We start from the raw sequence: 23,467 nt of genomic DNA on the forward strand, positions 1-23,467 counted from the left end.
ACGTTTGTACCTGGCCTTGATTATGCATATCGATCAGTCCTTTCATGGTAAGAAAAAGACATGAACTAGTATTAATTAATATTTAAGGCAAACAATTAACTTGCATTTTAATTAATTAACGATGATGATTGCCTATATATAAATAATTAATTACTAATTACTAAACCTGCCCATATCCTGACACAAATGATTGAGTTCTCTATATTTTACTTTTCAGTGCTGCTCGATCACATGGACATATATGATAGCTATCTAGCTAGCTAGAGCTCTATATATTCATGCAAATAATAATAAATAAATAATTAAACACATCTCTCTCTTTCACACACACAGTTGTAAATGCATGAAGGTAGTGGTGGGGGGAAATGGGGCAATAGGGAAATCAGTTGACGAAATTGCAAGTTGCAATACAAAATGGATTTGATATGTTCGATCTGTTGGGGCAAATCAATTCATATTAGGGCAAAAGTGAATATTGAAAGATCGGCTAGGGTATGTTTGGATCGATTGGAGATTTGGACCACATATATTCCATTTAATTAATTAATTAATTAATTTATATGCATGCTTATAAGTTTGATCATCTTCTTTCTTGACCTTAAGTACTATTCTTTTTCCATCTACTACATTCTTTTTTTTTTTTTTTATATGTGAGTGTGATATCTTTGTACTTTTGAATGAAACATATATTTTTTTTAGTTTCAAATTAAGATTTCTTTCACCATCTAGTTATCGATCAATGTATCTTATTGACTTGTGATATCGGACTTTTAGGGAGACGGGTGACTTGGAGGTGGAAGATCATCTAGCTAGATTCGCCTTAATTTGTGGGAATATTGGATGAGTTGAGTGTCTCAACCTTAGAGATCATGCATTAGTCTTATTCAGATAGATTGTATTGAGTGATTCACGTTAAATTATTATATATATATGTCCATACATGTGATTTTATGGCCAACTAGGCAGTTTTCCTTAATGGATATATTGGATAATTAATTGATTCTTTCTTGTGGGACATTCACAACTTAGGCCTTGTTCGGATTGGGGTTTTTGAAAAAACCTAGAGAGGGAAAAAGGTAATGATTAATGATGATTTTGAGGAGGTGATGATTATTTTTGATAAAAAGACTTAAAGGATATTGATATATATGAATAAAATAAAAAATAATAATTTAAAATAGAGGGTATTTTAGTATTTTTGTTAATGAAATGAGTGATGTGATTGTTGAGAAGTGATTGATTGAAAAATTGATTTGGGGTTGGTTTTTAAAAAAATCCAAAGAGAACAAGGCCTTATATATATATATTCTCAAAAGGTAGAGATTAAAATGTATATAGTTTTCTTTAATCTATATCATATTAGATATCCTTTCTATATTCCCTTGTTTTGATCATAGGATTAATTGTGATTCACCATCTATGTAAGTACTTTTTATTTTGAAATAATCAATCCTTAGAATTATAAGTTTCATGTTAATTTGTTAGAATTTATTACAAAAAAAAGTCATTTTATATATAAAAGTAATTAAGTTTGCAACTAAAATTGCAATATATAATAATTTATATTATTTAATTATGTTTCAGATTTAATAAAAAGTTTTTTTATTAAAGTATGTACTTATATAATTAACTAATTTAGACATATAAATTATTAAAAGTTTATTTAAACTTTAGTTATTAATCGTATTAATTTTTCATTCTTTCAACTATGATAACAACTTTCAATCATTCAGATTCAACTTATATTTTATTAAAATATTATTATAACATATTTCTATTTTTTTATATATAATTCATGAAAAATATTTAACCTTATGTTTATAAATTGTTAAAATTTAAACCAACTTAAATTTTAAATATGATTTTATTAAATATTTTGATAAATTATTAATAAGTATATCATTTAACATCTAATTACAATGTAATTAAAACTAAAGAAAATATCTCATTTTCTAATCTAGTAGTAAAAAAGTTTATTGTGGTTCGTGTGTGTTTGCAAAACAAGCCCATAATTTTTCAAAGTGTCACATTAAATTTTTTCAAGTTTACCTTTAATTTATTTAAATATATATAAATATATTTAAATTTGTGACATAATTTACATATAACATTAATGAGTTGTAAAATAATATTAAAATTTTTATAATTTTGAATAAAATAATAGTTAAATTTTAAATGATTTAAATTTAATAATTGGTAAATATAAGGTTAATTGTTTTTTTTTTATAGATTATAAGAATTTTCATATTATAAATAAAAAGTTTAAAAACATATAATTTTTTTAATAAAAAAGAGAAAGAAAGAAATTGTCACATTAATTATTTTTCAATTATTTATTATTAGTTAATTTTTCAGTTATATAAATTATATAATTTACACATAATTTAGTAATTAATTAATAAATATTTTTTAAATAATATAATTTATAAATAATTTATTTAAATTTATATATATTTAAACTTGTGACATAATATATTATATATATTAATAAGTTAGGTGTAAATAGAAAAATAATATTTAAAATGATTCCAATTTAAATAATTAATAAATATAAGGTTAAATATATTTTTTATCAATTATAAACTTTTTATATTATAAATAAAAATTTAAAAAATAGTAATAATTTTTGTTGATAAAAGATAAATTGAATTTGAATGATAGAGGATATAGAAGGGAAGAAAAACATTTTCTATTCATTAAAAAAAGACTTATAGTTAAGAAGTTTATAAATCTAAATTATATTAATACAAATTATTTATTTATTTTTATGGGTAAATTGTTTATGTTTTTGCAGTCTCTTTCTTCATTTTTATTTTATTAAAAAATGTTTCAAATTAATTATTTTACAGTTATATAAATTATATATATTTAAATCTGTGACCTAATATATTATATAAGTTATATGTAAATAAAAAAATAATATTAAAATATTTTATAGAATTGAATAAAATAATATTTAAAATTTAAATTATTCCAATTTAAATAACTGATAAATATAAGGTTAAATATATTTTTTTTATAGATTATAAGAATTTTCATATTTTAAAAAGAAAATTTTGAAAAACATTTAATAAAAAATAAGAAAAAAATTTCAGTAATTTCTTATTAGTCAAATTTTCAGTTATATAAATGATATAAATGTTTTTTTAAATTATATATTTTAAATATAAGGTTAATATTTTTATAAATAAAAAATTTAAAAATATTATAATTTCTTTTAATAAAAGATAAAGAATGATAAATGATAGAGAAGAAAAAAAAATGGTCATGACTATGTATTTAAAAAAAAACATGGGCTGCAGAAAAAAATTAACATTGTAATTTTCTCGTAAAAAATAATTATATTTTTTTTCCTCACTGTAGACCTTATTTTTGTTATAAATTGTTTGTCAAAATCATTTCTCTTATAAATAAAATATGTATTTAATAAGTTTGTACGTTTAATGTGTAAGTTGGTGACGTTTTTGCAACTGTAATTGTTCTATATAATTTATTAATTCGTCTGACCGGGTCTATCTCTTCAAAGTGACGATGTGATTGTATTAATTAATTAATATAAGTGACTTTACCCGCTAAAAAATAAATAAATAAATATTATTTATTTAGAGTTTTGCAGAAATAAAAACAAAAAAAATTGTTAAATTATATGTAAATAGCAGAAAGAAACAGTATGAGATCATTTTCATTGAAAACATGCTAGAGTCAACTCCTCATGTTGCTAAAATATGACATTATCATTGACGTCATCGCCACCTCCATTTCTCACTTTTCCTCCTTTTTAAGTAGTCCAGTTTCTTTGAGAAGCAACGAGCCCCATTTCCTTCCTCCCTTCTCTGTTCAAACTCATATGCGAGCTAGAAGAATCATGTACGGGCACAACATCGACGAGTTTCCAGCGTCGGCGACTTTTCCCGGCTATAATTTCCCTGTACATGATATGTCGACGGTTATGCCCACTACTATGGAAATGTCTACGACATCTCTTCCTCTCAACATCCCAACTAGCATTGGAGAATTCGACTCATCCTTGTCCTCGGCCTCCAGCTGGCAGCTAATGCAAAACAATGGAGGGATGAATAATACAGGATGTAGCAGCAGCAGTTACGGGTCTCCTACTAGCTGCTGCGACCTGCAGCAGACTACTTTCATGCAGAGAAGCGTAAGCAGCCTTTCCCTCCATAAGACCCACGGCCGAGCGCCTCCTCCTCCTCCCCATTTCATCTGGTCCAACCTCAACGCCGCCGTCGACTTTCTAGACTCCTCCTCATCCGATGGGACAATCCCGGTCAGAAGAGCCTGCAGCACCGGCGACTTACAGGTACTGTGAATTTGTGATCAGACTAGCTTATATATATTTGGTTTTTAAATATTAATTTGTGGGCGGGAGATATGAAAACAGGGGATAAACATGCTGCAACACTATAGGAGGTCCGAGAGCCCCTCTATGTCAAACGAGGAGAGTTGCAGCAGCATCATAGAGGGAATGAGCAAGGCTTGCCGCTATAGCCCCGAGGAGAAAAGGGAGAGGATTGACAAGTATAGAAGCAAGAGAAACCAAAGGAACTTCAACAAGACCATTAAGGTTCATTTACTTGTTTCTCTAATTTCTTCAACATATATCATGTCATGTTTCTAATTACTTAATTACTGTCTTCCTTCTTAAAATAGTATGCATGTAGGAAGACGCTAGCTGATAGCAGGCCCCGCATTAGGGGGCGATTCGCAAGGAATGACGAGCAGATAGAGAAGGTGGCGGCTAACCCCGAGGAGTGGAACCATCCTCAGCAAGCAGGGAATAATGAAGATCAGGAAGCAGAAGATTACGAAGAGGAAAACTGGACTAACTTTCTAGAAGCGTTTTCCGCCAACTTAATCCCATAACTTATTTTAAGGGTTGTTTGTTGTATTTGTGGTTTGTTTTTTTGTGTAAGCAAAAGGGCAAATGTTTTTCACTGCTTAAATGTCCTCTAGCAGTAAGAAAAATCCAGTCATGTATTATGTTTCAAATAATTATATAACAACAAACCGTACCTACAATAATCATATGTCAAATCAAACAAATTCATTACCTTACTAATAATTTGTAAAATTAGGCCTGGAATAGAAAAGAACAAAAGAGTTGAGTGGCTGTGTCTATACCATTGTGTTGAGTGCAATTCTAACTGTACTAGCGGCTCTAGTGGAAATTAAAATAAATAAATAGAAAAAAAAAGTGGACCTATTGTTTTTGGACAGGCACGAGCCTAACTGATAGGGAACAACAGCCCGAATAGGACCCATTTCTATTGCATCTAATAATATACTCAACACATCACACCAATACATTCAATTCCATGTTACTCCTACTCCATTACTAACTTTATCTTCATCCTTTACCAAGATTAATAAAACAAAACACACTGCTTTTGTTCTTATCAATCTTGCATTCTAATACTAACAAAGAAATACAAGCTAATAATCCAATGCAAGACTTCAAAATAATCTAGGGACAGTCAAAGATTCATAGCCACCTAATATATAAAGAATGAAGAAAAAAGAGCAATTTGCACTACCCAAAACACAGCAGTACTGTTTTGCAATTAAACACAAACAAAAACAAAAAGGAGAGCTACTATTAAGTAAAGTTCATTTTTAAATATCCCCATTTAAAGTCTAGGTTTGGCTTTTACAAGCCTCCTACAGTCCTACTATCTTAATCCGGAAAGGTAAGGCATTAACAGAATATATTTATTAAGAAAACATCTCTTTTGTGCCTAATCATTTTGTCGATCATGTTACTGAATCATCACAAGTGGTTTAAAATAACCTGGGCAGAATATGCCAATATCAGATAGTAGTATTCCCAATTCACATGGGAGCAATATATGCAAATATCAGATTGTTTAATTAGGAGCAAAGGGGCCCTCCCCTAGAAGTGGGGAGGTAAGAGTCCTGACTTTTCTACTTTAAATTGCAATGCCAAAACTACTTGGAGTTATACAACAGCAATACCAATAGCAGTTGTTTTTATTGCTAGGTGCAAGAATTGTACCAAGAACATCGCAAGAAAAATAGTTCACATTTTTGTAAAATAAGATGTAAACCTAAGTATAGCAATGCTATTTATATCTAAGAAATAATACATCTAGTCACAAATGGATCTATGCCAACCTGCCAGAAATCTAGAGGCTAAGCCAGTGCTTGATAACATAGTTTATCAATTCATCTAAATAATTAAGTGTTTATTTGAATTTAGTTTATTTGATATATATATTATTTAGATGCCTTGCTTAATTTGATAAGCTGTGAATCAGTATAGCATTAGCAAACAAAAGACAACTTTAAACTGTGAAAATTAATCAAATTACATAAGTTTAAGGGTAAAATAGTCTTTTAAGTACTTTCAAGATGTTAGTTTCACATTTTATCAAATCAACTTAGACATCAAGTAATTAAAATTCAATTATTTTCATTTGATTTATACAAACATTTCATTTTCAGTTTGATCATTCGCACCCTTTTTTTCTTTAAAGGATGAAATGTGCCAAATAAGTTATCATATGCACCCATAATCTAACATAGATTTGACAAACAAGCTATCCAAATGATCAAATTGACATGAAGATCATCTTAACAATACACTAAAACTGTCATTCACTGTGTGTATGCCAATTTTTTCCTGGGAAGATTTAAAACCGAAAATTAAAACTGCAAAATTAACCACCAGGGGTCAGCTATAAAAGGGTGAAATGTGCCAAATATGTTATTATATGCACCCATAATCTAACATTAACCTCAGATAATGGCTACGATCTTCCATCGAAAGGTAAAGTAACTACCTTACCTTCATCTATAACATAGCTTTGATCAGAAGACCAGGCCCGGGTTTACCCTTTTCAACTAAACAATATAAAAGTAGAGAGCACATGAAAAGCATCACTAGTTCATGGAAGTTGGAGGCAACTGATACTAATCATGGCAAACTAGGTTAGGTATGCTCCTCCCTTAGATTTATAATTAAATATTCTAGTGACAACCTTGTGCAATACATACTACTAAAAAATCATGAATAACTATGATCAATTGTGCAATACCCATTAACACATATTTCAGCATAATATTAATAAAACAAACAATTCAGAGTTTAATAAAAGATGCATCACTGTAGCAGATTAGCCATCCTAAATTCAGCAGCACAGACAACTCTCAAAATGAATGCAAATATAAAGAAAACAAAATCAGATTTTTATCTTTTAATTTTTTGATTACCAAAATGCATGATTATCAAGCATCCCCACCGCCGAAAGGGTCATGAGAAGGACCAGTGTCCTCCCCAATATGACGATCCACAAGCCTCTTTAAGTCCACCATAACCTTCTGCTCGCGCTTTGCTTTTTCCTCGTAATTGAACATGGCCAGAGCACGTTTATCTTCTGCACTGTAAACCTGGTTTTCCTTCCTGATACGAATGGCATTCATCCTTTGGTGCCTGCTACCACTCATCACATAACCAAGTGTCTCAAATTTCTGAATCTCCTCAGCAGAAAGACCCACTTCACCTCTTCTTGGAATACGCTTTCCCTGTTGAACATATTGTGCAATGGCATCACCTTCACCAGGCCGAAGCGCTCCTCCGTAACTTATATGTCCTTCAGCCCTAGGTAGAGGCTGAGGCCCCACAGGTGCGTCATCATCCAAGCTAGCTTTTTTCCGGGATTCCATCATTTCCTTAAATTTTAATAGTTCCTCGGTCATCTCATTGTTCATTTCATCCTGCACTAAAGATATGTCTTCCTTTGTCTCAGCTTCAGATTTCTTTGTATTAGTGAGACCTTCTGAAGATTCACTAGCATCAGATTTCTCACTTTCACTTCCATGTGAATCATTGTCACTCCTCCTCTTACTACTTCTCTTTTTACTGCTACTTTTACTGCGCTTGCTCCGTTTCCCACTTCTTCTGCTCATCTTCCTCTTCTTCCTCCTCCTCCTTCTATCTTCTTCAGTGTCATCACTTGACTTGTCTGAATCACTATCAGTGTCTTCTGACTCTGATTTCCGCCTTCTACTCTTTCTGCTCGAGGTTCTCCTCTTCCTTGAACGGGAATCATCTGATTCAGATTGAGAAACTTGTGACTCAGAATCCTCTGATTCAGAAGATTCATTGGCTGATGAGTTCTTCTCCTTCTTAGTTCCTTTCTCTTTCTCCTCATGCTTCTCAGTGATTTCCTCCTGTTCTTCATACAAATCGTTATCCCCTCTGGGAGGGCTAGGCGTGCAATTCCATATAAAACTCTTTGTCAAGAAATTCTTCCTCAATTTTTGGCGCTTCATTCTCCGGAATTCTTCAAAGCTCAAACCTTTCAATTCCTCATCCGATTCCTCCTCGTTGGCGGGTTCGTCGCGATAATCACGATCCAGATACTGCTGCGTACTGCGTTTTCTACGGTCATTATAACCTAATTCTCTATCTGATCTTATTGGTTCTGGCCTAGGACTTCGTCCAGAGTAATCAGGTGAACCACGACGATAACCGCGACGGTCAGGAGAGTCATCATACCTGGTACTTCGACCCCTTCTCCGACTAGGGCTAGGGCTGCGGCTCCTGCTAGGGCTTCGATTTCGGCGGCCACGTTGACGGTAGAGGTCCCGTGAAGTGTTGGATTCAGGCGAATAGCGGCCATTTACATGGCCATCGTGCCGTCTGTCTGGAATTACAACAGCGGAGGCTGGTCTCCCCATCGCGATAATCTTCGCCGCAAGTAGCACCAACCAAGGGTCTCTCAGATTTAACCTTTCCTCAATAATACCAAATTTTTTATTAATGCTTTTGCCTTCAAAATTGAGAAGATATACCCTTAAACTTTGGGAAAATATTCAAAAGAATCGGTCAGATCAACCAAATTTCAGCTTACATTTTATTTATAACTAGCCCATATTACAAAATTATATTATTAAAATAAATAATAATAAATTTTATTAAAAATATAAATAAACATATTGATAATAATATCTAGTTACAATTCTTTATTATTATTATTAGTCTTTATGAGATACAAATATTATTTATCTAGAAAATATATGTTTCTAATATATATTTAAGGTATGTATAAATTGTAATTTATATACTTTTGTAATGTTTTGAACATATATTTAAGGTATAAAGTATAAATTATATAAAATATTTGTTTAAAATTTTGAACATATTTAAGATTTAAGTGTATAGTATGAATTGTATTTATTTATTTTTAATTAATGAAAGATGCTAGCATGTAAAGAATATAAATTTTATTTTTTTTAATTAATGAAAGATACTAATATGAATCAACTTTAATTTAAGCCATTTTAAATGATCTCTTAAACTACCTTCTATAGTAATTTATATAACAAATATTATATATTTAATCCAATATAATTTTTTCATACAACTCCAACAAATAATTGTTTAAACTATTTTTTTCCATTGTGAAGTTATTAAATTTTTTTTAACATGTATTCTTATATTATCAATCAAAAACAAAATTATAAAGTTTATATCATTTATAACCTCTCGACAAAATATAAGGATTGATACAAGGGTAACCCTAATCCAAAAACATCTTATCATTCTCCCTCTATTTCATTAATTACTCAAAATTCAGAAATATTCATTACTTTGAAATATTATTTTTTATTTTATTACTATATATTAATATTTTTTAATTTTTTTTACTAAAATATTATCACATTCTCAAAATCATACCATCACCCTTTATTTTGAATCACTCCAATCCTCCGAAGGGATATATTGAGAACGTAGTAAGAGATCATGCTGCTGAAATATGACATCGTCACCAACAACGTCAGCCAGCCAGCGCCATCTTTAAGTAGGTAGCAAAGGGGCCAGTTTCTTTGAGAAGCAGGAGCCCCGCATCATCTTCCTTCCATCTCTCTACATTTACAAGAATCATGTACGGACACAACAGCCACGAATTTCCAGCTTCGGCCACTTTTCCGGACTATAATTCCCCTTTACTTGACATGTCGACGGGTGAGCCCAGTAGTACTATGACAATATCTCTTCCACTCAACATCGGATATTACGACTCATCCTTGTCGTCGTCGGCCTCCAGCTGGAAGCTAATGCACAACAATGGAGGGATGAATAATACAGCATGTAGCAGCAACAGCAGTTACGAGACTACTTTCATGCAGGGAAGCGTAAGCAGCCTTTCCCTCCATAAGATCAACGCCCGAGCTCCTCCTCCTCATTTCATCTGGTCCAACGTCGTCAACTCCCTCGACTTTCTAGACTCATCCTCCTCCTCCTCCGGTGGGACAATCCCCGTCAAAAGAGACTGCAGCACCGGGGACTTACAGGTACTGTGAATCTGTCATCAGACTTATAGCTTGGTTTTTAAATATTAATTTGTGGGCGGGAGACATTAAAACAGGGGATAAACATGCTGCTGCAATACTATAGGAGGTCGGAGAGCCAGTTGATATCGAACGAGGAGAGTTGCAGCAGCATCATGGAGGGAATGAGCAAGGCTTGCCGTTATAGCCCCGAGGAGAAAAGGGAGAGAATTCACAAGTATAGAACCAAGAGAAACCTCAGGAACTTCAACAAGACCATTAAGGTTCATTTTTTTTCTTTCAACATTATACTTACCTGAATATAACCTCCCTCCCCGCGTCCTGTCTTAAAACAGTATGCCTGTAGGAAGACGCTAGCAGACAGCAGGCCACGCATTAGGGGGCGTTTCGCCAGGAATGACGACCATATAGAGAAACTACTGGCTAACCATTATCATCATCATCAACAACCTGATAATGAAGATCACGAGGAAGAGAACTGGACTAGCTTTCTGGAAGCGTTTTCCTCCGATTTAATCCCATAAAATATATCACTTTTCCTTTTCTTTAAGCTTTTACTTGTAACTGTTTTTCACTGTCCCTAAGAAAATATATATATTTCCCAGGTAAGAAAATTCAGTCATGTATTATGTTTCAAATAATTACCATAAATAATTACACAAATAAGCAAAGTATCTACAATAATCATTATTAATCAAATGCATTAATATATTATTATACCTTAGGCCTGGAATAGAAAGAAAAAAGAGTGAGTGGCTTTGTCTATATACCATATGGTGTGAATGCAAATGTAACCAAATTAGCTGCTCTAGTGGAAATTAAAATAAATAGAAAAAAAACAAAAGTGGACCTATTGTTGGACAGGCACGAGCCTAAATGACCTAATAGGACCCATTTGTATTCTATTGCCTAATACTAAATTGTCAAAACACATCACAACATTCCATGTTACTCCTACTACTACTACTTCATATGAGTGTCCTGTGTGTTTGTGAATAATCTGAGTGAAGCGAAAAGAGGTCAACTTGCACGACTCTCTACGAAAGGGAGAGCCAAAGATTCTATCTACAAAGCCACACCAGTACTACGGTTAGGAATTAAACACAACAAAAACAAAAAGGAGATTTACTATTTAAGTAGAGTTCATTTTTTTTATTATCCCCACTAAAAAAGTTTAGCTTTGCCTTTTATAAGCCTAATACTATCTTAATTCGGAAAGGTAATGCAATAACAGAATATATTAATTAAGAAATCATCTCTTTTGTGCCTAATCATATTACTGAATCATCACAAGTGGCTTAAAATAGCCTGAACAGAATATGCCAATACCAGATAGTCTATTCCCAATTCACATGGGAGCTTTGTTTAGCAGCAAAGTCGGCCCTCCCCCCTAGAAGTAGGCAGCTATAGTCCCGACCTTTCTCTGCCGCCAGCTCTGTTCAAATTCCACTTTAAAATGCAGTAGCACTTGTTTTAATTAAGTGCGAGAACTTTACCAAGAACATCACAAGAAAAATAGTTCACATTTTTGTAAAATAAGATCTTGAAATTAAGAAATATGTAAAACCCCAGTATAAGCAAACAATGCTAATTTTATCACCAAAGAATCATCAAGAAATTAAGATATCAGTTTCACATTTTGTCGAATCAACTTACCCGTCAGGTCCAAGTACTTAAAATTCAAAATTATTTTCAGAAATAACTAATTCAACAATTAAATTTTCAGAGTTTTATCATCTGCACCCTTAATCTAATACGAACCTGCATATAATGGCTACGGCCTTACCTCCAACTATAACATAGCTTTGACCAGAATACCAGGGATTACCCTTTTCAGCTAAACAACATAAAAGTAGAGAGCACAGAAAAGCATTTGTCTAGTTCATGGAAATTGGAGGCAACTGATACTAATCATGGCAAACTAGGTTAGGTATGCTCCTTCCTTATATTTATAATTAAAATGCAATGCATTAAATAATTCTAGTGGCAGACTACCTTGTGCAATACCTACTATTAAAAAGAACACGTGAATAACTATGATCAATTGTGGACCCATTAGTAATCTGATATGATGCAAATAACGATGTCTAATCAACGTCTTAGATGAAGCCAATGTGTCCATCCTACCCGGTCAATTAAAAGAAGCCGCGTGTTCAAGGCTCTGTTAAAAGGAGTATTTACAATGCAATTTTTTGAAATTCCATAAACAGAGAATTTTCTGTTGCTAATAGAAGAACCATGAGCTATATGAGGAAGAAACATAATTAATACATAAAAATAATCTCTGTATTGCTTTGGGTTAGTGGAAGATGATGTTCAAATAATTTACAGAACAAAAATAATACAGCCATGCACCATTTGTACTATTTTCTAAAAATGTAATACTTTCATTCTATAGCTCAAATCCTGTGCACTTACAAGAATTGTGAAGCTGACCATTTTTAACTCAAAAACAGTCTGTAGACCAAAATTTAAACCTCAATAAGAGGCAGGAATAACACAATAAATGAACATAGGAAGCCTATATCTTTCTTTCTAAACCTAGAGAATAAGACCATATTGTTCTACAACACAAATCCATGGTAATCCCATAAAGCACTCACTTTCAGCTAATAATGGAAAAGATCACTTGCGCAACTTCGGATTTGATTTTTATTTCCTAGGCTTCCTCTTGAATTGTTGACTCGAAGGAAACAAAAAGCCTCGATGATGTGTTCTTGGTTTTAGTTTGATATTTCCTGCATTTGTGAATAAAAACATCATTCATTACCTAAAATGAGATGATCTCTCCCAACATCTTAAGAAGAAGAAGTAACTGAATAGCAAGAAAGAAAGACTAGTATGCAAGTTGAAACCAACATATTAGTTAAAAACAAAAATTATAACTGATTGGCAAGTTATTCATAACAGAAACAAAGTCAATCGGCTTTGCAGTCTTAGATACCATGTTGGAGGCAGAGAAAGAATTTTTCTCATCGTCTAGTAGCAAATCATCCTCCCTTCTGGAGACGGGATTCCCATTAAGCCAATCACTGAGCTGGTTTTCCTTAGTGTCAGACTCCCCCACCGATGGAAGTAGTTCAACTCTGATGGCTTCTCCCACGTAGTTCCTCTTGCTTGCAGCATGAGCTAAAAGAGCTCTGCAAACATACAACTTTCAGTATTTGATCACCTGCAGAATTTGAAGAAAATGAATTCAATTACTAGTTTGCATACCTGCAATTCTTTGAAAGAGCTGCTTTGGCACGTTCCATAGGAAGTCCAAGCAACGATGATAAATTTGCAACATCATATGGCCCTCTCATTTCACTAACAGATGGCGCAGCACTTGATATAATGATATTTTTTCCACTAGTCCAATCCACAAGTAGCTGCAATTACAGGGTTACCAAGACAAAAAAAAATTAGAAGAAAAATAAATCAAATATTGCCTTGAATAAACCTCTGTCACAAAAAAAAAAGTTCCATCCTTCCCCCACCACAACAAAAAAACTCCAGCTAATGTATTTTGCTTTCTGCAAAATTCTACACATAGACAAGAGCCCAACTGACATACCATAACAGTAATTTCTAGCATGTCTAAGGAATCATTGTCTCTATACCAGTTAAAACAAAGTATGAATCTTATTGTTTCTTGGTTACCATACCAAAGCACATAAGCATAAAATATAATAAACAAACCTTAGCATTAGATATCACTTGTCTCCTTGTTTGAGCATTCATAATGAGGCCTGAGTAAGTTATTTCAAAATAAACACCACGCTGCAAGACATAAAAGAGAACTTAAGATAATGAGTCGCGTAACATGCTTCTTATTATTTAACACAAGATAGTATGCAAAAGTGCTTCATTTACTTAACTATCACGAAGCTGACATTTTGGAACATGAGATTTTTGTTATCATAACATCTACTTAACTATCACGTTATTTTTATAAGAACTAAGTCTACATAGACTTCATAATCCTTTTCATAGCCAAGGTAAGTTGCAGATAGGTATCTTATTGCTATAGAACTAAGAATCCAAGAACCCATCTGCTAGACAAGGTAGACAGAAAGTCTTCATAAATCAGCTCAAATTTTCCAAGAAGCCTACCACTACCCTCTTTACTTAAAATTTATGACCAAAATAGGCAAACAGTTAAAAAAAATATACCTCAATTGCAGCTTTGACCATGGGATGTTTCAACTTAAAGGGCAGCTTATTTGAAAAATCAATCGCAATTACATCCACCTAAACATGAAAACAAGGACAGCATTCAACCTAATGCACTTTGTAATTCGGAAATGCTTATTCCCGGAAGAGAGATAGTCCAGTAAAACCCGGCCAAACCTCGGATATCTGACAAGCATGCTCGAAAGCAACTTGATTCGTAGGCCGAACAGCAACAATATCATAGCTTTTCAAAATCGGATTCCCAGAGTTCAGAGCCTGAGCTTGAGTGGAAGTTTCCACAATGACCGTCAAACGAGTGAACTGACGAAAGGGAGCGGACAAGGGAAGGCCGAGAACTCCGCGATGAAGTTTGACAGCAGAGGAAGTTGAAGGGGCAAGCTTAACGATGGATGATAGAGGGAATAGAGGGATCGAGCAGCGGTCAAAATCTGACGTCACGCCTTTCAAAATACGGTTATAAGCGAATCCGCCATAACCAAGCTCCATTGCTTTAACAACATGCTTCAATCGAGAAGTTTTTCTGGCGGCCTTGTCCGTCACATTCCTATCGGATTCGTAATACGGTACATTCAGGTCGAAGAATTCCATAACAGAGAAATAAGCGGACGAAAGAGAGAGAGAGAGAGTAGGGCTGGCCGCAAGGTGAACTCAGAAAGATGGAAATAAATTACAATATAATGTTACCATTAGGTTTTTAACTAAGTTGAAATTGAATCATCAAAATATAATTAGCGACGCTACGTAATATTAAGTTCAAAATAATTCACAGGATAACTGAAGGATGAAATTTCTGAGCATTTGTTCTACATTGAGAATGATACAATAAAGTTCAAATTTGTTTTATCAAAATCAGTCTAGACAGACAAATCAGGGCCTAAAAACAGTGGAAAGGGCCTACATTGATTTTATTTTCCATTATTTCATCTCATTCATCTTTTTGCTTGGTTGATCTTGCATCAGATGTCCGGATTCCACTTGTACAACGGCCAATAAATTTGAGAACCTCGTCAATAAAAATCACAGGGAGTGCAACCGCCAGCACCAGCAACCATTCGTTGAGACTGAGAGGGACGATGCCAAATACTTTAGCCAGGAAAGGAACGTAGAGTATCAAGAAATGCAACCCAAATGAAATTGACATGGCCAGGAGTAGCCACGGGTTCACCCATGGGGGCATTGTCAATAGACTCCCATCCTCGGAGAGGGCGTTAAGGGAATTAAACATCTCAATGGCTACCAAGACAGACAGAGAGAGTGTCATTGCTTTTACTTTCCCCGTCTTGAAGTAATCGCATGGATTAGCATCGAAATTGTACACTTCAGATCCTGCTGTGAAAGGGGACACCTTAAAACCCTCCCAGGTCGGGCACTGACCCCAGTTCGCAAGTTGGTTATATGTTACTAGACTATGTCCATCTCCACTCAGGTCAATTCCTAAGAACGAATCTCGAGTGAACCATATGATGAATACCCCTACTGTCGCTATTCCAACATAGAATCCAATCACCTGTATGTTAACAAATAACAATCAGTGAAACGCTTCTTTTGTCTTCCTTAGGAGGTAAGACTAAGAGATATCCTTAATAAACCTACCAGGTATCTGAACAGAATCCAAGCACTGATCAATGAGTCGTTACTCCTCCTAGGGGGCTTCTTCATTACATATTTGTCTGGTGGATTAAAGCCCAAAGCTGTAGCAGGTGGTCCATCAGTAACAAGATTAACCCATAGTAGTTGAACTGGTATGAGACCCTCCGGAATGCCTAAAGCAGCCGTCAGGAATATACACGCCACTTCACCAATATTTGAGGAGATCATGTACCTGGAAAACCCATAAAACCCTTTGGTTTACGAGTTCAATAAATAAAGATAATTCAAAATTCGAAGAGAGAAGAAAGGAGGACCTGATGAAAGCCTTCATGTTGTTGTAAATAGATCTGCCTTCACCCACAGCAGCAACAATAGTACTAAAATTGTCATCAGCTAAAACCATATCTGATGCTTCTTTGGCAACCTAAAAATATTATAAGATTATAAGTAAAATCAATGCAGCCAAATAAGTTACTGACAGCAAAAATAAAAATACCTCGGTCCCAGAAATACCCATGGCAATTCCGATATCAGCCAATTTCAAGGCAGGTGCATCATTCACCCCATCCCCAGTCATGGCAACAACTTCACCATCTTCTTTAAGCAATCTGACTATGTCTTGTTTATGCCTTGGTTCGGCCCTGGAGAACAGCAGCCCTCCACTTTGCCTTAAATAAGTTTTAGGATCACCAAGACCCATAAACTCCCTCCCTGTTATGCTTCTACAAGTTATATCCTCATGTTGTCCAAATACACCTATTTCACGGCAAATAGCTTCAGCTGTGTTCTTGTTGTCTCCCGTAATAACCATAACTCTAATACCAGCTGCTCTGCAATCTTCAATTGCTTGTCTGACCTCTTTCCGTGGGGGATCCTAAACCAAAAAGGGGAAACAATCATGAGCGGGAGGAGATATTAATTAAGAAAGAATCTAGGCAAAAAAAATTACAAACTTACCCTCAGACCAGCAAAACCAACAAAAATTAGGTTACTTTCTATTGAAGAATATGTGGATGGATTCAGCAAAAGTTGGTGTGCTGGGTGATCTTCATCACCGGTGTAAGTGGAAAACTCTGGAAGATCCTCCTTGTATGCAAAACCCAAACATCGTAGCGCACTTGTTGACATTTCATCTAGACTTTTTAAGATTGTGTTTCTAGAACTTTGATCTAGCGTTACAATAGAACCGTCTAGTAGTTGAATGAAGGAACTTCGTTCCAACAAGTTCTCCACTGCACCCTACATTATCATATAAAGTTTTAACTATTATTAGAAGAAAAGGAAAGATTTTTAAAAGATTTAGTGTACCATCTGTGTAAAATTAGGTAAGTTCACATACCTTCACAAGCAAGGACTTTCTTCCTCCTGAGGTAGAACCAACAATAACTCCCATAGATTTTCTGTCACGGTCAAACTCAAGAGTGGCGACCCGTGGTTCATGTTTATTCCAAGAATTGCAGCAACCTTTTAAAGATAAAAACTTTGTCAACATTCATGTAAAAATGTTTGATAGAGAAAAATTACCACAGGTATGAATAACTTACAAAGTAAACCACCGTTCACTGAGGATGAACCAGCATCCATACCATCAGGAAGTCCCATTTTCTCGACCATCACCTGTAATAAAAGGAAAGCATCATAATCATGAACAAATTTTAAAATATATATACATATATATTCTTCTCTTTATTATCTGATCTGATCACCTTCAGAGCTGCCTCGGTAGGCATTCCATTTGCAACAAAATGATTCCCACTTTCTTCAATGCCTGCATCATTGCACAGAGCAGCAATCTTGGCTATCATCTGAAGATTAGGATCCATTCTTCGCACGGGCCATCCTTGAATTTTTCCATCAAAAGGACTATATGTAGTCCCTTGTACATTAAAAGTCCGAACAGCGTTTGCTCTATCACCTATGGCCACGAGCTTCGATACAGACATCTGGTTTGTGGTTAAAGTACCTGTTTTATCCGAGCAGATGACTGTTGTACATCCTAGGGTTTCAACACTTGGCAACTTCCGCACAAGTGCATTCTTCTGAGCCATCTTCCTGGTCCCAAGGGCCAAACATGTGGTTATGACAGCTGGTAAACCTTCCGGGATCGCAGCTACTGCCAGTGCAACTGCAATCTCGAAATAATAGGTGCATTTCTCGAACGAGAACTTAAAGTTGGTTGGCCACCCATTAACGTACTCCCAGGTGAGGAAATATTTCAGATTTATAAGCCACACCAGAATACATATTACTCCGATAATAGCTGTCAAGGCTTCTCCAAATTCATTCAACTTCTTCTTCAATGGAGTATCTTCCTCATTTTCTGAAGCCTCTTGAATCTGTGAGTGCACCTTACCTAGCTCAGTCTCCATCCCTGTCTGAGTAACCAAACAGAAGCAGTTGCCGTTGACTACAGTAGTACCTGCGAAGACCATACACTTCTTTCCCTGAATGTCGGAATCTTCAGAAACAGCCTTAGTTGTTTTACTGACTGCTTCACTCTCCCCAGTTAAGGATCCTTGCTCAACCCTAAAGGTTGAGCTAATCAAAATCAGAACCCTCATATCAGCAGGCGCTTTGTCTCCCACCCGCAACTCAACAATGTCTCCTGGAACAAGCTCTTTGGCAGGCAAATTTGGAATCTTTTTGCCATCTCTGATCACAGAAGCCTGCTCCGACTGAATTTCTTTGAGAGCCTCTAGTGCTTTCTCAGCGTTGTTCTCTTGCCAAACACCAACAAACGCATTCACAATCAATATCAAGAAAATCACTAGAGGCTCAACAAAGGCCGTGATTTCCATCTCACCGCCTTCTTCCCCATCGTACCAAGCTAGGACAAAAGAAATCACGGCTGCAACAAGCAAAATCCTGACAAGAGTATCATTAAACTGATCCAGAATCAACCTGAAAATTGAAGGTCCTTCATGCTTTGTCAGTTCGTTAAATCCATGGATCTGCCTTTTCTTCTCCACTTCCTCGTTGGATAATCCATTTTCTCGAGTCACCCCGTATCTCTTTTCGCAGTCTTTAACATCCCTCGCCCAAGCTGGAAAAACCTCTTCCTGAGATTTCGATCTCAAATCTTCTTTGCTTCCAAAATCTTGCCCTCCTCTTCCCATTAGTATATAACAAACAGAAAGAGAACCGTGCCGCCAGATCCTTCACCAGTAATAATAATCAATCAATCTTACTGATCTGATCACCTGAAATCCACAAAGCACAGTCATCACAAATTCAAACACCTTCAACACTCCTGTAACAAAAACATGCAAAGCAATTGAAAATGAAAAATTATCATTTCACGAACATCGATTACAAGAAAGTGGCTTGAATTAGTACCTGAATCTTGATTGAACTCCCTACCTCGTCAAGTCGTCGTCGGAGTCGTCTTCTCAAACACTAAAACTATAGAGTGAGACTGAGAAAAGGGATCCGGCGATAGTCAAGGGCGACAGTAGGAACGCTTCAATCGCTTAGTTAAAGCCAAGCCAAGCCAATTACATCTATCTTTCATTATAAATAATCAAAATTCAATCCGTCAACTAGCGGACGTGATTATTGTATATATTATTATTAATATACACATCAGAACACCCAATAACTCTACGCCACGTAAGGAATATATAGCTATTCTTGGTTTCACATTGATTTATCTTAACAGAATTGCTTCTGCGACGTGGCAGCATCAAGTGGTGAGGTCCACAGTAAAGAACCTGAGGCCGCGGCACCTGAAAACCTCTATTGTTTGATTATTCAAAGTTACTCTTTTTATAATGTGGAAACAAAATTTTCAATTATCAAATAACTTAATTCAATAGTTATAATATAATTTAATTCAAATAATGTATTTTTTAATCAAACAGTTTTTTTCAAATAAGTTGGAAGTAATAATGGTGTTTAAGTACGGCAATAATATGAGGTGTTTGTACTTGCAAATTGCAGTTAAATATAATATCTCTTTTCAATTATAAGTTCATTTAGTATAAATAAAATTTAATATATTTATCTTTTTGTTTAATATCAAATTTACTAAAATCCAATTCAGCTCAACAACTCATTAATGAATCAAGATCTTCAAGTTTCATACTCAAATTATTTATAAAAAAAAATAAAACAAACTTATTGTTAAGTTTTAAACCAAATAAAAACAATAAAATGTTTGTGTTTTAAAACAAAACAAATCAAAAAAGATCGGGACAACAATATTCAGATTTCAAATGGGAACTATGAATATTTGTTTGAAGGGTGGGTAAGACATTTTTCTTTTTTTAAAAACTCCTAAGAAATAAATTAAAGTTCCATTACTTCTCGATTAATTTCGTTATGATATTCGTAATATAAGATTGTCCGATTTGATTGTTTCAAAACTCATTTTTATATATTTTAACAATATAGAAAGATGATCTAAGTACTGTACTTGTTTGTAATTTGTGAACATTGCTTATGAACTTTCTTTTGGGTATAGATGGTTTTTATTTTTGTTCACATAATCTTGTTAGAACTTATTTTTGATATTGTTTAATTGATTTGTTCATGAAATAATATAAATAGGTTATTTTATAGTTAATTTAAATAAGATTATATGATTGTTTAATTTTATTATCATATTTTATTTTAATTTTTTTAATTTGTCATTTTATTTAATATTAAATTTTCTTGTTGTAATTTTGTAAATATTATTTAATAGTATTTGTTATAAGTTGTTTATATATATTTTTTATTTAAGTAAACTATAATTAATTTATTATAAAAAAATATATATATATGATATTTTTTTCAATAAGTTGTAAGATTTGTATTTAATAACCCATCAAACAGTTATATTATTGTGAATATAAATGATAATCTAAATTATAAACTAAAATTTGTAATTTTGTTATATCTTTTAATTGAAAATTTTATATTAAATTAATTTATGTGTTCTGTATAAGATATCTAATAATTCAGATAAGAATTAAACTAGGTATTGTAATGCAAAATGACTTGGTACAGGTACCATCAAAATTAATGACAGGTACCATCAAAATGAATGACAATTAGTTTAATTTCAAGCTTGTTTGGAATGGGTTATTTTAATAATTTAGAGTGAGAAAAAAATAACGAGTGTTAATGATTTTGAGAAAATGATTATTTTTTATAAAAAAAAAAATTAAGGTATTGATATATAAAAATAAAATAAAAAAATAATAATTTAAAATAAAATGTAATTTAATATTTCAGTTAATGAATTGTTGATGTAATTATTAATGAGAGGGGAATGATTGATTTTGTTTGGAAGAACTTCTATATGCATAAAAACTATTTGGTAATAAATTGTTCCAACAAGTTTTAAAAATAAACTACTAAATAAGCTAAATAATCAAGAATATATATATAAAAAATAAATTAAAACAATTAACCATATCAAACTCACTACATTACTAACTACTCAAATAAGTTAAGTTTTTCAAATGTGGCTAAACATTTAAGGAATAAATTGCAAGAAAGATATATATAAACTTTATCAAACTAACTTTAAATAGCAAATAATTAAAGTATGAGCTAATTTTTTCTTAATTAAGGGATATCTAACATTCCAGAATCCCGATTTCCACTTAAACTGAAAACATTTTCGGATGGAATTGAGTCTGTAATATTTTGATCACTTAAACCGACTATTACCAATGGGCTACCTTGATAAGGTAAAAATGTGGTCACAAGGATTAAACACATAATCCGCAAACACACTTACCATTTAACTAGGCACAGAATTAGTCACTTCTTGGCAGCTCGAACCCAAAACCTTTCAAAGAGTCTGGTACCACATTTTGTTATCGCTAGGCTAGAAGTTTAATATTGAATTATAATATATTATTTTTTTTCAATTCTTCAATTATTTAATTCATTCATTCAAATATAAACAAATATTAAAATATTTTTATAAATAAAAAACAAAAATAACCTATATTTTAATTAAATATTTCTTTTAAAAAGAGGCATGGTTGGTTATTTAAATAACTAAAATCCAAAAAATATATATTTCCATTCTCTTCTTCATATATCACATCACTCAATTTATTAAACAAAATATTAAAATATTATATTATTTAAATTATTTTTTATTTATTTTATCATTATATATTAACACTCATTCTTCAAATATTTTTACCAAAAATACTTTATATCTCCACCAAAATCAATATTAATCATTATTTTCAAATAACTTAAGTTATAATAATAACCCCATCCAAACCATTTAATCTTAAATAACCTTAACATCTGCAAAGTGTGGGTGTGGATAAAAAGTAATGGCCAGACTCTATAGTCTAAGACTTTGACTTTAAAGTCTCTAATTTAAGTTCCTGACTTTTACTATAATTTTATATTTAGTTTATAATATTTTCAAAGAGGTCCATATATATTATAAAAATAAATAAAAGCATTACTCAATATATTATTGAATTCGTAAGTCCTCTTAAATAACGATTAACTCCGGACTGTCTTTACCAGTTTTTCAGATCAAATCTCAGAAATCATAATAATAATAACATTATGAATGATACGCATTGAACGACTACAATCATTGAAAGTTCGACGATTTTTTTAACCAGATAGTTCATCCAAAATTAACTGGGATGGTAATATAAATATGTAGGTATGTCATATTTGTCGCATCAATCCAAATTTACCAGTTATCAAAAGACTCGGACATCACCAATAATCCCAGTAACACTCCATACAAGACTTCAAATATTAGTCATTCATTGATAATGCAATCATGAGAGATTTATCGATTGTACAAATATGAAAACGATTAACCATGCAAACTTTTTTCATTCACATATTTTCGGTAAGAATTTCACCTTTATAAATTTTGTTTGTTATATTAAATATATTTTACTAATTTAAAATTTAAGGCAATCAATTATTATTTTATTTATTTAATTATTCATATATTATTTATTTATTTTTTTAAATTTATTTATTTTAATTTTTTTTCTTCATTATTAAAACTTGATCTTTTTAACTTTCAACCTTTTCTAATAACTTATTAAATTTTTAGTTTCTTTGACTGATTTATTTTTATTTTATATTAAATTAAGGTTTTTAAAACAATAATTTAACTCATTTTTTTTTGCTTAATAATAATGATAAATTAACATTTTATAATAAGAACTGGAATACTATTTTTAAATCAATATAATAATTATTTAAAAATATTAAAATATCAAAACAAAAAAATAAATAATTTAATACTATAATTTTATTTTTGTATTCATACTTTAAAACTATTATTTTGTTTTTGTAAATTAAGAAAACACTGTTAATTATATATATATATATATATATAATCCTTTATTCTAGTCTAACGACAAAATAGGTGAATACTAAC

General features: G+C 32.7%; 5 protein-coding genes across 7 annotated transcripts; 2 read left to right on the forward strand and 3 right to left on the reverse strand.

Annotated features, from left to right (window-relative positions):
• The first annotated feature begins 3,828 nt into the window (after window positions 1-3,828).
• On the forward strand, window positions 3,829-5,230 carry LOC124916511 (zinc finger protein CONSTANS-like). Its single transcript, XM_047457238.1, has 3 exons — window positions 3,829-4,318; window positions 4,400-4,582; window positions 4,669-5,230. Exons 1-3 carry the CDS (start codon window positions 3,848-3,850, stop codon window positions 4,879-4,881), a joined length of 867 nt encoding a protein of 288 aa, XP_047313194.1. The 5' UTR covers window positions 3,829-3,847; the 3' UTR covers window positions 4,882-5,230.
• Window positions 5,231-7,029: 1,799 nt separating this feature from the next.
• LOC124914372 (NF-kappa-B-activating protein-like) lies at window positions 7,030-8,778 on the reverse strand. The gene has a single exon (XM_047454909.1). It carries the CDS (start codon window positions 8,716-8,718, stop codon window positions 7,264-7,266), a length of 1,455 nt encoding a protein of 484 aa, XP_047310865.1. The 5' UTR covers window positions 8,719-8,778; the 3' UTR covers window positions 7,030-7,263.
• Window positions 8,779-9,726: 948 nt separating this feature from the next.
• On the reverse strand, window positions 9,727-15,145 carry LOC124915245 (protein GAMETOPHYTE DEFECTIVE 1). Of its 2 annotated transcripts, XR_007096846.1 has the most exons (8): window positions 14,665-15,145; window positions 14,488-14,565; window positions 14,014-14,094; window positions 13,549-13,703; window positions 13,277-13,472; window positions 12,936-13,070; window positions 11,662-11,767; window positions 9,727-10,912 (listed from the first exon to the last, which is right to left on the reverse strand). XR_007096846.1 is itself a non-coding variant. In XM_047455928.1 (6 exons), exons 1-6 carry the CDS (start codon window positions 15,094-15,096, stop codon window positions 13,056-13,058), a joined length of 957 nt encoding a protein of 318 aa, XP_047311884.1. In that variant the 5' UTR covers window positions 15,097-15,145; the 3' UTR covers window positions 12,648-13,055. The 2 variants fall into 2 exon arrangements, 1 of the variants encoding a protein (XP_047311884.1); XM_047455928.1 differs by lacking the exons at window positions 9,727-10,912; window positions 11,662-11,767 and having other exon boundaries at window positions 12,648-13,070.
• LOC124916275 (zinc finger protein CONSTANS-LIKE 3-like) lies at window positions 9,997-10,856 on the forward strand. The gene is made up of 3 exons (XM_047457001.1): window positions 9,997-10,335; window positions 10,410-10,595; window positions 10,668-10,856. Exons 1-3 carry the CDS (start codon window positions 9,997-9,999, stop codon window positions 10,854-10,856), a joined length of 714 nt encoding a protein of 237 aa, XP_047312957.1.
• Window positions 15,146-15,217: 72 nt separating the features above from the next.
• On the reverse strand, window positions 15,218-19,593 carry LOC124914715 (calcium-transporting ATPase 4, endoplasmic reticulum-type-like). 2 transcript variants are annotated; one of them, XM_047455313.1, is made up of 9 exons: window positions 19,435-19,593; window positions 17,805-19,298; window positions 17,643-17,715; window positions 17,438-17,562; window positions 17,056-17,337; window positions 16,595-16,972; window positions 16,413-16,522; window positions 16,102-16,330; window positions 15,218-16,015 (listed from the first exon to the last, which is right to left on the reverse strand). In XM_047455313.1, the coding sequence occupies exons 2-9, from the start codon at window positions 19,212-19,214 to the stop codon at window positions 15,434-15,436; spliced, it is 3,189 nt and encodes a 1,062-aa protein (XP_047311269.1). In that variant the 5' UTR covers window positions 19,215-19,298; window positions 19,435-19,593; the 3' UTR covers window positions 15,218-15,433. The 2 variants fall into 2 exon arrangements, with proteins under 2 accessions (XP_047311269.1, XP_047311270.1); XM_047455314.1 differs by having other exon boundaries at window positions 17,805-19,348; window positions 19,435-19,580.
• Between the last annotated feature and the right edge of the window lie 3,874 nt (window positions 19,594-23,467).

This window comes from Impatiens glandulifera, chromosome 9, assembly GCF_907164915.1.
Source record: "Impatiens glandulifera chromosome 9, dImpGla2.1, whole genome shotgun sequence".
NCBI lineage: Eukaryota > Viridiplantae > Streptophyta > Magnoliopsida > Ericales > Balsaminaceae > Impatiens > Impatiens glandulifera.

Excerpts from the sequence above, each read along its gene's own strand:
- LOC124914715 (XM_047455313.1), bottom strand. The coding sequence starts at position 19,214 with ATGGGAAGAGGAGGGCAAGATTTTGGAAGCAAAGAAGATTTGAGATCG. Across the intron at positions 17,563-17,642 it reads AGTGAACGGTGGTTTACTTT|GTTGCTGCAATTCTTGGAAT; the intron begins GTAAGTTATTCA and ends TATCTTTAAAAG. Across the intron at positions 16,016-16,101 it reads GGATTCTGTTCAGATACCTG|GTGATTGGATTCTATGTTGG; the intron begins GTAGGTTTATTA and ends GTTAACATACAG.
- LOC124914372 (XM_047454909.1), bottom strand. The coding sequence starts at position 8,718 with ATGGGGAGACCAGCCTCCGCTGTTGTAATTCCAGACAGACGGCACGAT.
- LOC124916511 (XM_047457238.1), top strand. The coding sequence starts at position 3,848 with ATGCGAGCTAGAAGAATCATGTACGGGCACAACATCGACGAGTTTCCA. Across the intron at positions 4,319-4,399 it reads GCAGCACCGGCGACTTACAG|GGGATAAACATGCTGCAACA; the intron begins GTACTGTGAATT and ends ATATGAAAACAG. Across the intron at positions 4,583-4,668 it reads ACTTCAACAAGACCATTAAG|TATGCATGTAGGAAGACGCT; the intron begins GTTCATTTACTT and ends TTCTTAAAATAG.
- LOC124915245 (XM_047455928.1), bottom strand. The coding sequence starts at position 15,096 with ATGGAATTCTTCGACCTGAATGTACCGTATTACGAATCCGATAGGAAT. Across the intron at positions 14,095-14,487 it reads TGGTCAAAGCTGCAATTGAG|CGTGGTGTTTATTTTGAAAT; the intron begins GTATATTTTTTT and ends TATGTCTTGCAG. Across the intron at positions 13,473-13,548 it reads GCTCTTTCAAAGAATTGCAG|AGCTCTTTTAGCTCATGCTG; the intron begins GTATGCAAACTA and ends GTATGTTTGCAG.
- LOC124916275 (XM_047457001.1), top strand. The coding sequence starts at position 9,997 with ATGTCGACGGGTGAGCCCAGTAGTACTATGACAATATCTCTTCCACTC. Across the intron at positions 10,336-10,409 it reads GCAGCACCGGGGACTTACAG|GGGATAAACATGCTGCTGCA; the intron begins GTACTGTGAATC and ends ACATTAAAACAG. Across the intron at positions 10,596-10,667 it reads ACTTCAACAAGACCATTAAG|TATGCCTGTAGGAAGACGCT; the intron begins GTTCATTTTTTT and ends GTCTTAAAACAG.